The sequence below is a fragment of the Cordyceps fumosorosea genome, assembly GCF_001636725.1.
Source record: "Cordyceps fumosorosea ARSEF 2679 chromosome Unknown scaffold_19, whole genome shotgun sequence".
NCBI lineage: Eukaryota > Fungi > Ascomycota > Sordariomycetes > Hypocreales > Cordycipitaceae > Cordyceps > Cordyceps fumosorosea.
The window spans coordinates 529,991-542,388 of record NW_017387319.1 but is presented as its reverse complement, the minus strand read 5'-3'; the positions used below and the strand labels follow the sequence as shown (position 1 = coordinate 542,388).

The 12,398-nt window shown below is 54.5% G+C and overlaps 4 protein-coding genes across 4 annotated transcripts; 2 read left to right on the top strand and 2 right to left on the bottom strand.

Annotated features, from left to right (window-relative positions):
* Positions 1-405: 405 nt before the first annotated feature.
* ISF_07053 (HLH transcription factor) lies at positions 406-1,323 on the bottom strand (the record flags this gene model as incomplete). Its single annotated transcript, XM_018850657.1, has 1 exon — positions 406-1,323. One exon carries the CDS (start codon positions 1,321-1,323, stop codon positions 406-408), a length of 918 nt encoding a protein of 305 aa, XP_018702302.1.
* Positions 1,324-5,519: 4,196 nt separating this feature from the next.
* Positions 5,520-7,336, top strand: ISF_07052 (uridine kinase; the record flags this gene model as incomplete). Its single annotated transcript, XM_018850656.1, has 9 exons — positions 5,520-5,690; positions 5,756-5,833; positions 5,887-5,936; positions 5,995-6,139; positions 6,201-6,243; positions 6,306-6,391; positions 6,447-6,516; positions 6,569-6,800; positions 6,853-7,336. 9 exons carry the CDS (start codon positions 5,520-5,522, stop codon positions 7,334-7,336), a joined length of 1,359 nt encoding a protein of 452 aa, XP_018702301.1.
* Positions 7,337-8,265: 929 nt separating this feature from the next.
* On the top strand, positions 8,266-10,403 carry ISF_07051 (Pyridine nucleotide-disulfide oxidoreductase, FAD/NAD(P)-binding domain protein; the record flags this gene model as incomplete). Its single annotated transcript, XM_018850655.1, has 2 exons — positions 8,266-10,312; positions 10,387-10,403. 2 exons carry the CDS (start codon positions 8,266-8,268, stop codon positions 10,401-10,403), a joined length of 2,064 nt encoding a protein of 687 aa, XP_018702300.1.
* Positions 10,404-10,750: 347 nt separating this feature from the next.
* ISF_07050 (p60 domain protein) lies at positions 10,751-12,153 on the bottom strand (the record flags this gene model as incomplete). Its single annotated transcript, XM_018850654.1, has 2 exons — positions 10,751-11,915; positions 11,999-12,153. The coding sequence occupies 2 exons, from the start codon at positions 12,151-12,153 to the stop codon at positions 10,751-10,753; spliced, it is 1,320 nt and encodes a 439-aa protein (XP_018702299.1).
* Between the last annotated feature and the right edge of the window lie 245 nt (positions 12,154-12,398).

Here is a 12,398-nt window from a genome sequence, read left to right as displayed (position 1 = left end):
TCAACCGCTTGATAAACGCAACCTTTTATGGAGTGGACGCTGTCCAAGCGCCCTCCCTTCCCCTCCCCCTCCCCCCCTCCCCCTGCTGCCCACTGTCCACACAATGCTGTAGCTCTGCGGCACCTTTCCCGGCTGAACTTTCATCCAGACAATTGACCCAAGATGGTTCCTGACTATCGCCATGTATGGATGACGCGCGAGGAGCAAGGTTTCGGTTCTTGCCATATTGCCCAAACTCCTTGGCCAAACGCCACTCACTACATGCCAGGGCCAACTTAGTCTCGGCCGACGGGTATGACGGGGTGAACAGGAGACAAATGGTATCGAATTGGAGAATATCAAAATGCATCATATCATGTAAAATCTGTAAATCTCCTGCACCGCCGACTTGACTAGCAATTACCCTCATTTTCCCCCATCGCCGCCATTCAACGCATCCAGCTGTTCTTGCAGGGCCTCGTTCCTCTCCAGCAGCGTCTTTAAAAACTCGACTGCCTTGAACAGGATCCTAGACCTCGACCAGGTTCCTCCTCGAAGCTCCGGCACGAGCTCTGTCAAGTCATTAAATCCATCTCGTATGAGTCCGCGCCGCTTCTTCTCGTGCCGGATGTGGTTGCTGCGCTTCTGTTCGATCGTGAGCTTCTTCCGCTGCCCTTTTGTCTCGCGTCTGGATATCAGGGGCCCTGCGACCGAAGTTGCCGCACTTTCTGAGTATACTTTCTTGGGGATGTTTCTTTTGCTGCGACCGCCGGGCCCCTTTCTGACCGACGCCGCCGGGCTTCGAGCCTGGCTCGATCTTCCTCCTGTTGAACGCGCATCTTCCGCCTCGCCGTCTTGTTCTTCCTCTTCCTCTTCCTCTTCTTCCTCTTCCTCTTCTTCCTCCTCCTCCTCTTCGTCTTCGGGCATTAATTGGAGTCTGAATTGAGTGAGCTGCCGCACACCAACCCGCCGCCGGGTGGCTCTCGACTCTGTGGTGTCAAACATGGCGTCGCTACCCCATTGCACCGTATCTTCGGCAAAGCTTCGAGATGGTGATCCTTTTTCGGGCGGATACACCCACTCCATAAACGTGTTCTCGTTGCTGTCGATGTGCCGGTTCCGCAGCATCTCCTCCTTGAAGTCAACGGAGGTCTGGTGTAGCAGATGAGCAGGTGGGCGTCCAGGTCCTTCAGTTTGCACAGGTACCGTTGACCCGTCAGGCTTGAGTAGTGAATGGGGTTGGACTGGGTAAAAGTCGGTGTTGAGATTGGCCTCTGATAGCCCCTCTGCGTACTTTTGGGAAGCGCGCGAGTTGGCGTCATGGCTGTGGTTGTTGAAGCTCATGCCGTAATAAATGCCTTGGCTGTCGTATGGATCTTGGACAAAAGCAAGAAACGGCGTGCCACGCGGATCGACTAGTGAAATTGGCAAGTGATTGGAAGAAGCCTTATCAGAGCATGGCATTACAGGACAGGATGGTGGCCAGCCTATCTGACCAAACTGAGTGGTTGAATACATGTCAGCTGCAAGTTTGTCAGCGTGGATTCAGACAAGACAGGACGCAATCGCTCAAGTTCCATTTCCGGACCAAGGAGAGGCCAGCAAGATTGCGCTGCGCGTACATACCTAGCTGCATATGGGCGGGTAGAGAAGAGGAAGGGTATGTAATGTATGGTGAAACCACGTGTACGCACAACAAGAATCAAGCAGGCAAGCAAGCAAGCAAGCAAGTCGTTCCTGTCCGGAGCGGGTTCCGTCCGGGCAGGGAGATAAGGCGAAGGAAGGCCAGAGGTTATATCTCTCCGGAGACACGGCAGCCGGCTGGCAGGAGAGAGGAGCGTAGCGAGCTTTGCAGATGCTACTCTGCGAGAGGTCAACCCCAGAGCCGCGTGCAAGGAAGGTTTCTTGTTCAAAGGCTTGTGCATTTTCGATTTTATTGGCAGCAGTGGAGAGCGTCCGGGCAAGCTGCTACCCTGGCTGTTTATGAGATAGCGGCAGCGATCATTGCCTGTCCAGGCTTCCTGCTGTCTCTGTTTGAGGCGTCAGTTGACCCACGTTGCATATTCCTGTGGAATGGAAAGTCGCAGTAAATAGTTTCGGCGGCTCAGGTAGTTCAAGAGCAAGAGCCAGAGTCAAAGCTCGGGGGGCGGGATCAAAGACGATCAGACAGCACCAACAAGGGCGAGCGCTACGAGGCTGGCGATTGGGAGGCAACTCGTCGGCTCGGCGGCTCACATGCGACGAATCGTGTCTTTGTGGCAAGAGATCAAAGAATAAAATCCTGGAATAATTATCAAGACATTTGACAGGGGCACTAGCAACGTTAATTTAGTGTCAATTCGCAGTCGTGCGACAGGAGCCATCAAGGACCGACAAGCGAGAAACGATAAAACGAAAAAGAGCCCCTTCATCACCGCATTTGGAGATGCCAGATCCCTGCAAGTCACTCACCACTGACCAACTAGGTTCTCAGGTAGATGGGCTAGCCTTTCGCCCACAACCGGTTTTTCCATGAATACTCGTAGTCCAGTCCCAGTCCTACATAGACCCAGACCCAAGACCTTTCTCTCCTGATCTTGCCATCCACTTTGGCGGGAGAGTCAAACGGTCCTTTCCTGTCCAGTCCAAGCCTCGACGCCACCTCGTTGGAGAAACCAAGGCGGCGCGGGAGTGCAGCAGGAACAAGGGTCAGTTTCTCTACGGCTACCCCCTCCCCCTCCCCGCTCTCCCCTCTCTCTTCCATCCTCTTCTCAGTGTTAGTAGGGCGTCCGTGACTTCCCTCCTCCGATTCTTCACCAACCAGGATTTGCGTCCGCGGAGGTCATTGTTACAGACCGGCACACGGCCTCCACAAATCAGGCCGACCGCGCGCGGCATCTCCAATTCACCACGTCTACGGATAGAGGCTTTTCTTCAAAACCCCCACCTTGTCAAATCTGTTGTCCCAAGACACGCCTCTCGTCAAGCCTCGCGGATTTCAGCCAGAGTTCAAAGGACGGGTTTATGCCGATGCTGCTTCCACATGACCCATTGAGCTCGGACAATGAGGCAACTCGCTTTTGGCTATTTGTAGAAGCACTAAGAGTAAATTGAAAACCGGAGCATGTTGGGACCGACACCCAGAGCAGCAGAGGTGGCGTGAGCTGTCGTTGCATGTTTGTCTTGGCCAACTATGTATTCCCGGTTACCAGCAGATATGTGGAGAGCTAAAATAGAACAAAAACAACATAGATCGATTGTTTCATTCTATGCTTTTACTTGATCTTCTCTACCATCAGCCAAGTGCAGCTCCGCTGTCTCTTTCTCTCCTTGACGCCATGGGAGTCGGATGTTCCCCAGTGGCCGACAGCATCTTGGCCAAATCTATTATTGTTCCCATGCAAGTGATTATTTCGGGAGTTCTGGCGCAAATCAATGCGTCAATAGATATATCCATAGACGACGTACCTGAGAACGACGGTCGAGATTATTAGTAAACGATCCGATCTTGATGGGCCGCTGTCCTACCGCTCGCCTCATTCGACTTAATGCGCCTCGGCTCGCTGCGCAGCCTTAGCTATTCAAAAGAGTTATACTTCCTCGAGCTACTGTACACATATGTACTCAGCCATCTAGGGTCGTAGCAAATGCTTTGGACAAGACGTTGGATGCGTTGACCCACCACCGAGCATGCAGAAAGACATCCAAAACATGTTTGTGCTTGTGCATAGAGTTGCCACACAACCCTCTCCAAAGACTTGAACGCTGCATAAACGTACATGTTTTAGGGTGCCTCGGTATTGTTTTGATTCAAGAGTTGGAATCATGGCCTCGGCAGGTCGGACACCGTCCCGATGATGCGTCACGTCGAGGGCCGTAGATCACGAGGGATGTCGCATGTGAAACCGCGTGTAGGGCCGTAGTTGTGTCTGTCATAGTCTAGTAAGTGACGATTGAGTTGAAACTGACTCATTGTTAGGCATATATTGGGATTCAAGCTCCAGTGTTGTACGAAAACGAGAGACATGTGCTGGTACCAGTGCTCGCTGCTCCCTGTCACAGTGACGGCCGAGGGACAAAGTCCCTTGCTCATTTACTCAAAGGGACTAGAACTATTGATGGCCACGGTGAAATATCTTTTGACTCCTCATCGCCGCCTTTGAAACACTTGCTCCTACGATTCTGCGTGACAAGTCATGATGCAACGGCCCGCTAGATTTGGGCTGAATGATCTACGACTGAGCAATGCCATTGACAGCAAAGTATGGAGACATGTAGAGATCATAAGCGAAAATGTATTAGAAGTTTCACAATAGCGGAAGCCTGTCGAACATGGAAGATAGCCTACGTTCATCATGATTAGACATTGTTGCGGCGTATGGCTCTTCACATTTTCACATTACAATTGCACGCTTGTGACAGACTATAATTCTACTCTAATTTTTTAGCAGAGGTGATTTATAAATACTTCTGTCGCTTGCTAGCTTTATTACTTGATGAACGTAGTATGGAAATTTGGGCAGGTTTAGGGTAGGCGGTGGATATGGTGAATTATCTATCGTCTTCACACTTTCCTCGCCTTCTACCACCAAAAGAACTTTCTGCATTAAAATTAGGTAAGAATAATACTAAGATAGCATGGCTCCAAGATTTCCTGTCTCTAGTAAAAGAAGGCTTTAGCTACGGGCTGAATTAATGTATAGATCGTCAATCCTACACTCCGCCAGTTCAACGTACAGTATACCAAAACCGGCTTGTGCAACTCACTGTAAACTCACTGTAGATCATCAATACCAACTCCCAACACTGCGAAGTTGCATTCACCAAGTTTATGCAGCGTTGCTGGGATTAATGTACAGATTTACTCATGTTGTTTGCTAGGCAAAAATGTATTTACAAGAAACTAGCACCAGCAATTCAAGAATATCAGGAAATATTTTTTAAGCGTGGGCTGGTTTTAAGGCTTCTAATCGATTTGTGTGGCGTCGCGTCGGCCCGTTTGTCAGCAACAACTTGCCACTTGCTGCGAGCTGTCGAGACATTGGGACTGTATTTTGCACATGCACCCTGACTGAACGGGCGCAGGCAAAATGAAATGCAAATAATAATTCTTTTACACCGTTCATACATTCTTACATATATTTTCAAACTATTCCGTCCAATTACCTGTAAATTGCACTTGTACTCGAGGCTGCAAGTAGTGCACGTGACGTACCAGCAGGCAAGAGGAGGCGCATGAGCCAATCAGGGCTGCCCCATCTCCGTAAAAGCAAGGCACCAGGGCGAAGGAACATCGAGGTCATCTCGACGGACGGAGGACTTGAACGCACAGATCTTGCTTGGCCGACGACTCGGAGAGCTTGCTACCCGCCTACCACAACTATCGTCGCTCCGAGGTCCTGCTCCTCGTCTCACCTTTGGAGATCCTGCCGTTTCCGCTGTCCCCGCCCCGTCCCGGTGGCTGGTCTCCTGGTGGATCACGCGAGGTCACAAATCCAGTGGCGGATTTTCGCGACAACGGTTTTGGGAATATTCCTGTTGCGCACCTCAATTCGCACGTCATGGCGGGCCTGGAGACTCATGTCACGGTGCAGAAGCGAGCCTACTATGCACCGCCGTGGGCAGACGTTAGCATTATTGGTGTGGCGGGCAGCTCTGGCTCCGGAAAGTCGACCCTGTCTCAGGCCATCGTGAAGAAGCTCAATTTGCCATGGGTGGTGATCTTATCCATGGTACGGCCTCTTACAAGTCGCCCGTCTTTCATCCGGCGTCTGCGATGGGGGCTGACCATGAGCAGGACTCATTTTACAAGACTCTCACTCCAGAGCAGTCGAAGCTGGCCTTTGCCAACGAATATGATTTTGACTCACCCGAGGTACGACGGATAACTCGTTCATGTCTCTTCTTGAGATTAATTATAAATTCAAGGCCATCGATTTTGACATCTTGGTTGAGCGTCTGAGAGATCTCAAAGCCGGGTAAGTGGCCGCCTGTACGATCCCGCTAGTGATGTCGTCGGCTCAAACGCATGTGCAGAAAACGCGCCGATATCCCTGTATATTCCTTTGCCAAGCATCAACGCCTGGAACACACTACATCAATCTATTCCCCACATGTTCTTGTTCTTGAAGGCATCTTTGCCCTGTACGACCCGCGCGTGCTGGAGCTTCTGGACATGCGGGTAGGTGACTACCTGTACCACGGCTGAAAAGGACGTCTCATCCGCTCTGACATGAATACAGATTTACTGCGAGGCTGACGCAGACACGTGTCTGGCACGTAGAAGTAAGTTTTGCGTGCTATCACAGCAATGCGGCGTAACCTGGCTAAGACATGCGTCAAATCAGTTGTGCGAGATGTCCGCGAGCGTGCTCGAGACATTGAGGGATGCATCAAACAGTGGTTTGCTTATGTGAAGCCCAATTTTGAAAAAGTACATTTGCTGACTGATTTCTTTGCTGTTTGACCTTGACTGACCCAGGATCCAGTATGTCGAACCGCAGCGAAAGGTTGCTGATCTCATCGTCCCCCGAGGCATCGAGAACCAGGTTGCACTTGGTAAGGGAAGCTGTTTGCCGGCGCATGGTTTGGTGTCTAACACTTGTGACAGATATGATGGTTCAATTCATTGACAGGAAACTGGTTGAAAAGTCCAGGCACCACCGAGAGGCACTGTCGAGACTGGAGGCGGAATGCAAGGAGCAGCCGCTTTCTGATCACGTCGTGATGCTGAATGGCACACCACAAATCAAGGCCATGAACACGATCTTGCAAGACATTGATACGTCGGCCGAGGACTTCATCTTTTACTTTGACAGGCTGGCGGCGCTGGTGCTGGAGCAGTGAGCATCCCATCCCGCCAAGCTCTCTCGACTATTACTGACAACCATCCAGGGCGCTCAACAATGTCCAGTTCCAAAGCCTCTCCATCAGCACGCCTCAGGGCCACGAATACAAGGGTCTCGCGCCCAAGGGCGAGGTGAGCGCCGTCATCGTGCTGCGCGGCGGGTCGGCGTTCGAGGCTGCGCTGAAGCGCACGATCCCCGACTGCCGCACCGGCCGGCTCCTGATCCAGTCCAGCTTCAAGACGGGCGAGCCGGAGCTGCACTACCTAAAGCTCCCGGAGGACATTGCCACGCACGAGAGCGTACTGCTGCTGGACACGCAGATGGCCAGCGGCGGCGCCGCCCTTATGGCGGTGCAGGTTCTGGTCGACCACGGCGTGGCCCTGAGCAAGATTGTGCTCGCGACGTACTCGGCGGGCAGGCTCGGGCTGCACCGGCTGATGACGGTCTTTCCCGAGATCAGGGTGGTCGTGGTGAACGTCCTGGCGGATCAAGAGCAGCGATGGGTTGAGAAGCGATATTTTCGCTGTTAATGCACGCCTTGCTTGGATTGAACTGGACCCAGGATGGCGCGGTTGCCAATATTTTTTTTTTGCATATGAGCATAGAGCGCCTGGGATATCCCCGATTGGATACTTATCCTCAAGATGCACGGTGATCTTTCCTTGACCATCAGAATTTCTCCATGTGACGCCAGTAAATATGGGAAGAACAAATTCGATGCTGTCTGGTGATCGGATCCGAGCTCGGGGTGCCGACCCCAAGTCCGCGACGGCGTTCCTGCGGCGGCATAACCGAGCCACAGTGTTGGCCTTGCGACCCTAATCCGACAGGTAGACGCGGCCCTTTACATCTTTCCAAGACAGATAACCGCAGATTCTCGGCTCGAAAAGTGACTTTTTTTTTTTTTGCCGTGCCCCGTTTCCATTTCGGAGCCGCCGGAAAGAACCCAGTATCCAGGTCCGTGAGATCCGCGATCCGCGTCGTACAGTGGACTATCGGCATCGATGGTCTATTGATTTTCAGGCGGCCCACAGCGCTTTTACAGGCTGTCGCCCCCCGAGCCCAGGCGTCTTAGCCCACCTGGGCAGCTCTCGCAGCCACTGTGGCTGAACCAACCACAGCACTGGTTCATCCAAACCAGGTTGACCTATGACGCCACTACCCGTGCCGTGCTAGCCAGCTTCAGAGCCGCCCAATCCTGTTTGCTTTCGATGACCCAGCGCCTTTTCCGTCAACGTCGCGATGGCTTGTACCTGAATTGCCTCGTTGTTTTTTTCTTACTCTCCTGCATCCGCAATCACTTGATTCTCATTGCTGCTTCATTTTAGGCCAATTGCTTCCGTACCACTCCATCTCCCGTCACTAACGACCTAGGCATTGATCGCCAAGCTCAGGTAGCTTGCCCAGAAGCTGTCTGCCAGTGACCAAGGAGCTCCCCTCCCACCAGGTTGCGCTGGCCATGGCTGCGCCGCTTCATCCCACCGGCAGCGCGGCTATTCGCCGGGTTCTGGGGCCCTTGCCTCGCCGATCGCTTGCCCAGCCCGTCTTGCGGCGCCATACGCCCACGAACAGAACTATCGCCCAGCTTCGTCGCGCGACGTCACCGATCCGGAGGGCTGGTCCCGCCCAACAACAACGCCCTGCCGCGCTGGTCCACGTCCGCGCCCTCTCCGGCAAGCCGTTGCCGCAGCGAGAATCATGGACGCTCAACTTTTGCTACAGGATGATGGCGTGGCTAGGCACGTCCTTTGCCGTCGGCGGACTTCTCGTGACCGCCTTCTTCGTCTACGACGCGACCACGTACAAGGAGGGCGCGGATACCGGCGACATCACCGTCGGCCAGCTCGCGCTGCAGCCGCGCCGCGGCGGACCCAAAAACCTGCCCATCGCCGACGTCCTCATTGATGACAATGACAGCAACGGCAAGAGCGAGAACCAGGACAAGCCCAAGCTCGTCATCCTCGGAGGCGGATGGGGCGGCGTCGCTTTGCTCAAGGAGCTCAACGCCGACGACTATCATGTCACCGTCATATCGCCCACTAACTACTTCCTGTTTACACCCATGCTGCCCTCCGCGACTGTGGGAACGCTCGAGTCGCGATCCCTGGTCGAGCCGATCCGCCGCATCCTGGGTCGCATCCACGGCCATTTCATCCGAGCCAGCGCCGAAGACGTATGCTTTCATGAAAAGCTGGTCGAAGTGTCGCAAACGGATCTCGATGGCAAAAAGACTTACTTCTACGTCCCCTACGACAAACTGGTTATTGCTGTTGGCTCCGTCACCAACTCCCACGGTGTCAAGGGTCTCGAGAATGCCTTCTTCCTCAAAGATATCAACGATGCTCGGATGATCCGGAACAAGATTATTCACAACCTTGAGCTCGCCTGTCTACCTACCACGTCGGATACAGAGCGCCGCCGTCTTCTCTCCTTTTGCGTCAGTGGTGGTGGCCCTACCGGCGTCGAGTTTGCTGCCGAGCTCTACGACCTGTTGAACGAGGACCTGACCCGAAACTTTCCCCGTCTCCTGCGCAACGAAATCTCCGTCCACCTAATTCAAAGCCGCAGCCATATTCTCAACACCTACGACGAGGAGGTCTCCAAATATGCTGAAAAACGCTTCGCCCGCGACCACGTTGACGTACTGACCAACTCCCGCGTGCAAGCTGTCCACCCGGACAAGATTGTCTTTTCGCAGAAGCAGCCCGACGGCAGCGTCGTGACCAAGGAGCTTCCCATCGGCTTCTGCCTCTGGTCCACCGGCGTATCCCAGACGGAGTTTGCGCAAAAGATTGCCAAGACGCTCGGCGACTTCCAGACCAACCGACGCGCGCTCGAGACCGACACCCACCTACGCCTCAAGGGCTCCCCCCTCGGGGACGTCTACGCCATCGGCGACTGTTCGACCGTGCAGAACAACGTCGCGGACCACATCATCAACGTGCTGCGCAGCATCGCCTACAAGAATGGCAAGGACCCGGAGACGCTGCACCTGCACTTCAGCGACTGGCGCAAGGTCGCCACCGAGGTCAAGCAGCGCTTTCCGCAGGCCGTGTCGCATCTGCGGCGCCTCGACAAGCTCTTCGCCGAGTTCGACAAGGACCACTCGGGCACGCTCGACCTTGGCGAGCTCCGCGAGCTGCTCGCCCAGATCGACAGCAAGCTCACCTCGCTCCCGGCCACTGCGCAGCGCGCCCACCAGCAAGGCAACTACCTCAGCCGCAAGCTCAACAAGATGGCGCACCTCTCGCGCGGGCTCGAGGTCAACGACGTCCGCGACGGCGACCTCGACGCCGCCGCGTTCAAAGCGTTCGAGTACCGCCACCTCGGCAGCTTGGCGTACGTCGGCAACTCGGCCGTCTTCGACCTCGGCGACGGCTGGAGCTTCACCGGTGGCCTCTGGGCCGTGTACGCCTGGCGCTCTGTCTACTTTGCGCAGAGCGTCAGCTTCCGCACGAGATGCCTCATGGCCATGGATTGGGCCAAGAGGGGGCTGTTTGGCAGAGGTAAGCTACTCTCTTCTTTTTTACCGGATGACTTGTTGATGACTCGAACATCATGACTAACCTGCTGTAAATAGATCTTATGAGCTTTTAGACAGGAAATAGAGACTGAGGAACGCAATAGTAGATGCAATCAAAAACAAACAAAAAATTGCCGGGTTTAGGATGGGTGCCCAGTGACCACACGGGCACGGTTTTGTTGCTAGAAATTTTGGATATCTTATCGCATTACTCGAGACTTGTTTTATTTCTAATGCATTTGCTCGTTTATCAAATGATAATAAACATGACCGAAAAGAGACGACCGAAATGATGTGCGAGTAAACAGTATGCCAAGCGTGTCCAATGTTTTCCCTACGCCACCCAACATGTATAACAACCAACCGAAAACTGCTTTTGCTTCTCTGACTCTCCTCCGCTTCATCTGTCCCTTCAATTCCTTCACAGCACGAAATCCTTGTGCGTCCACTTCTCCGTTGTCTTGCGCTTGGCCTGCTTGTGGAAGGGGATGTGCCTGCGGCTCTCGACCTTGCCGCGGACGAGCATGCTGCGGTAGCGGTCGGTGAGGAGGTTGCCCTCCGGGCGGAGCAGGCGCAGTGAGTCCTGCAGCTCATCGGGAAGGACGAGCTCGAGGTCGCGCTCCGGCAGCTTGTACTTGCCGAGCTGGCGCCGGCGCAGCTTCTGGCCGCCGGTGCCGCGCAACTCGCCCTCGCTGCCGCTGTCCTCGCCGGCCAGGAGCGCCAGGGCGCGGGCCTGCGCCGTCTCGTCCAGCTCCTCAGCGATCTCGCCGATGCGCGCCTCCTGGGTGCGGCGCGCCTTCATGGCGGCCTTGTGCTTGGCGAGCTGCTCCTCCTCGCGGCGGCGGCGGATGCGGTTGCGCTGGGCGTGCGTCTTGCGCTTCGGCCGCTTCGCCGCGGGTGCGGTGTCCTCGACGCCGCTCTGGAAACCCTCCCACTCCGAGTCCTCTTCCCACTCAGACATGTTGGCGCGCTCCTCGGCGGCCTCGGCTTCGGCGGCGGACTTGGCGGCCGCTTCCTGCTTCATCCGGTCGGCCTCCTCGGCAGCGAGACGTTTCTTCTCGGCCTCCACCGCCTTCTCGCCCTCCCCGGCGAGGCGCTCCTCGTAGTCTGTGAACACCGGGTTGTAGCTGTAGCCACCGGTCGGCCTTTGGACAGCGGGCACGGCCTTGCCGCTAGCGACCAGGGAGATGGGCGCCTGCTTCATGGTCTTGGGCACCTTGACGTTTAGTTTTGTATGGTCGAGGTTGGCTTCGGGTTCTTCTTTGGGTGCATCCCACAGGTCAAATGTGGCGTCATTGATCTGTATGGCGGTTTCGTGCTGGCCGTCGGCAACTCGCTTCAGTCTGGCTAGGTCCTTGTGCGATACCCAGTCGCTACGCAGCCGCTTCACAGGTAGCAATCCGTTTGTGGTCTTGTCGCTTGCTCGCTTGCGCATCGATACTGCCGGTAATGCAGATCGCTTGTTGAGAATCTCATCGGCCTTGAGAGTCTTGCTGGCATGTCTGGGAAGCTTTTTCGAAATCTGTGAGTCGCCTTTGACGTCGATGGCGAAGAGGTCCGCGGAGTCCCTTTCGCGAATAACACCACTGTAATAAAAGGTATCAGTGTCCGAAAGACCGTACGCCACGTCATTGTGGTACTTTTACATCTTGAAGTTCGTCGTTCTTACCCTTCTATAATTTCCTCGTTCAATTCCTCCAATCCCTTCTGCACCTCGGTCACGTCGACATTTTTCCTCCAAGCCTTTTTCCCCTTTCGAGAGGGCTGTTTGAACTGGCTAGGCGCATCGTACGAATCTGAGCTCAACGGTTTTATGACAGGCATTTTGGTCGACTTTGCGCAATGAAGAAACGCGATATGAAAAAAATCGACGGCGAAGTGTGCAGAGCCAGTCTGGGCCTTCTAATGGCTGGCCAGCCTGGTGTTGAACTTTTGATTTTTTTATGGGGCTGCGATAGCCCCTCCGCGCACAGTGTTATCGAGTGCCGCTGACCGACTTATTGGCACGGCCACCCACCCCGGCTTCTTACATACCTAAGGTCCAGGGAACTGGCACCCCAGCCCAGGCA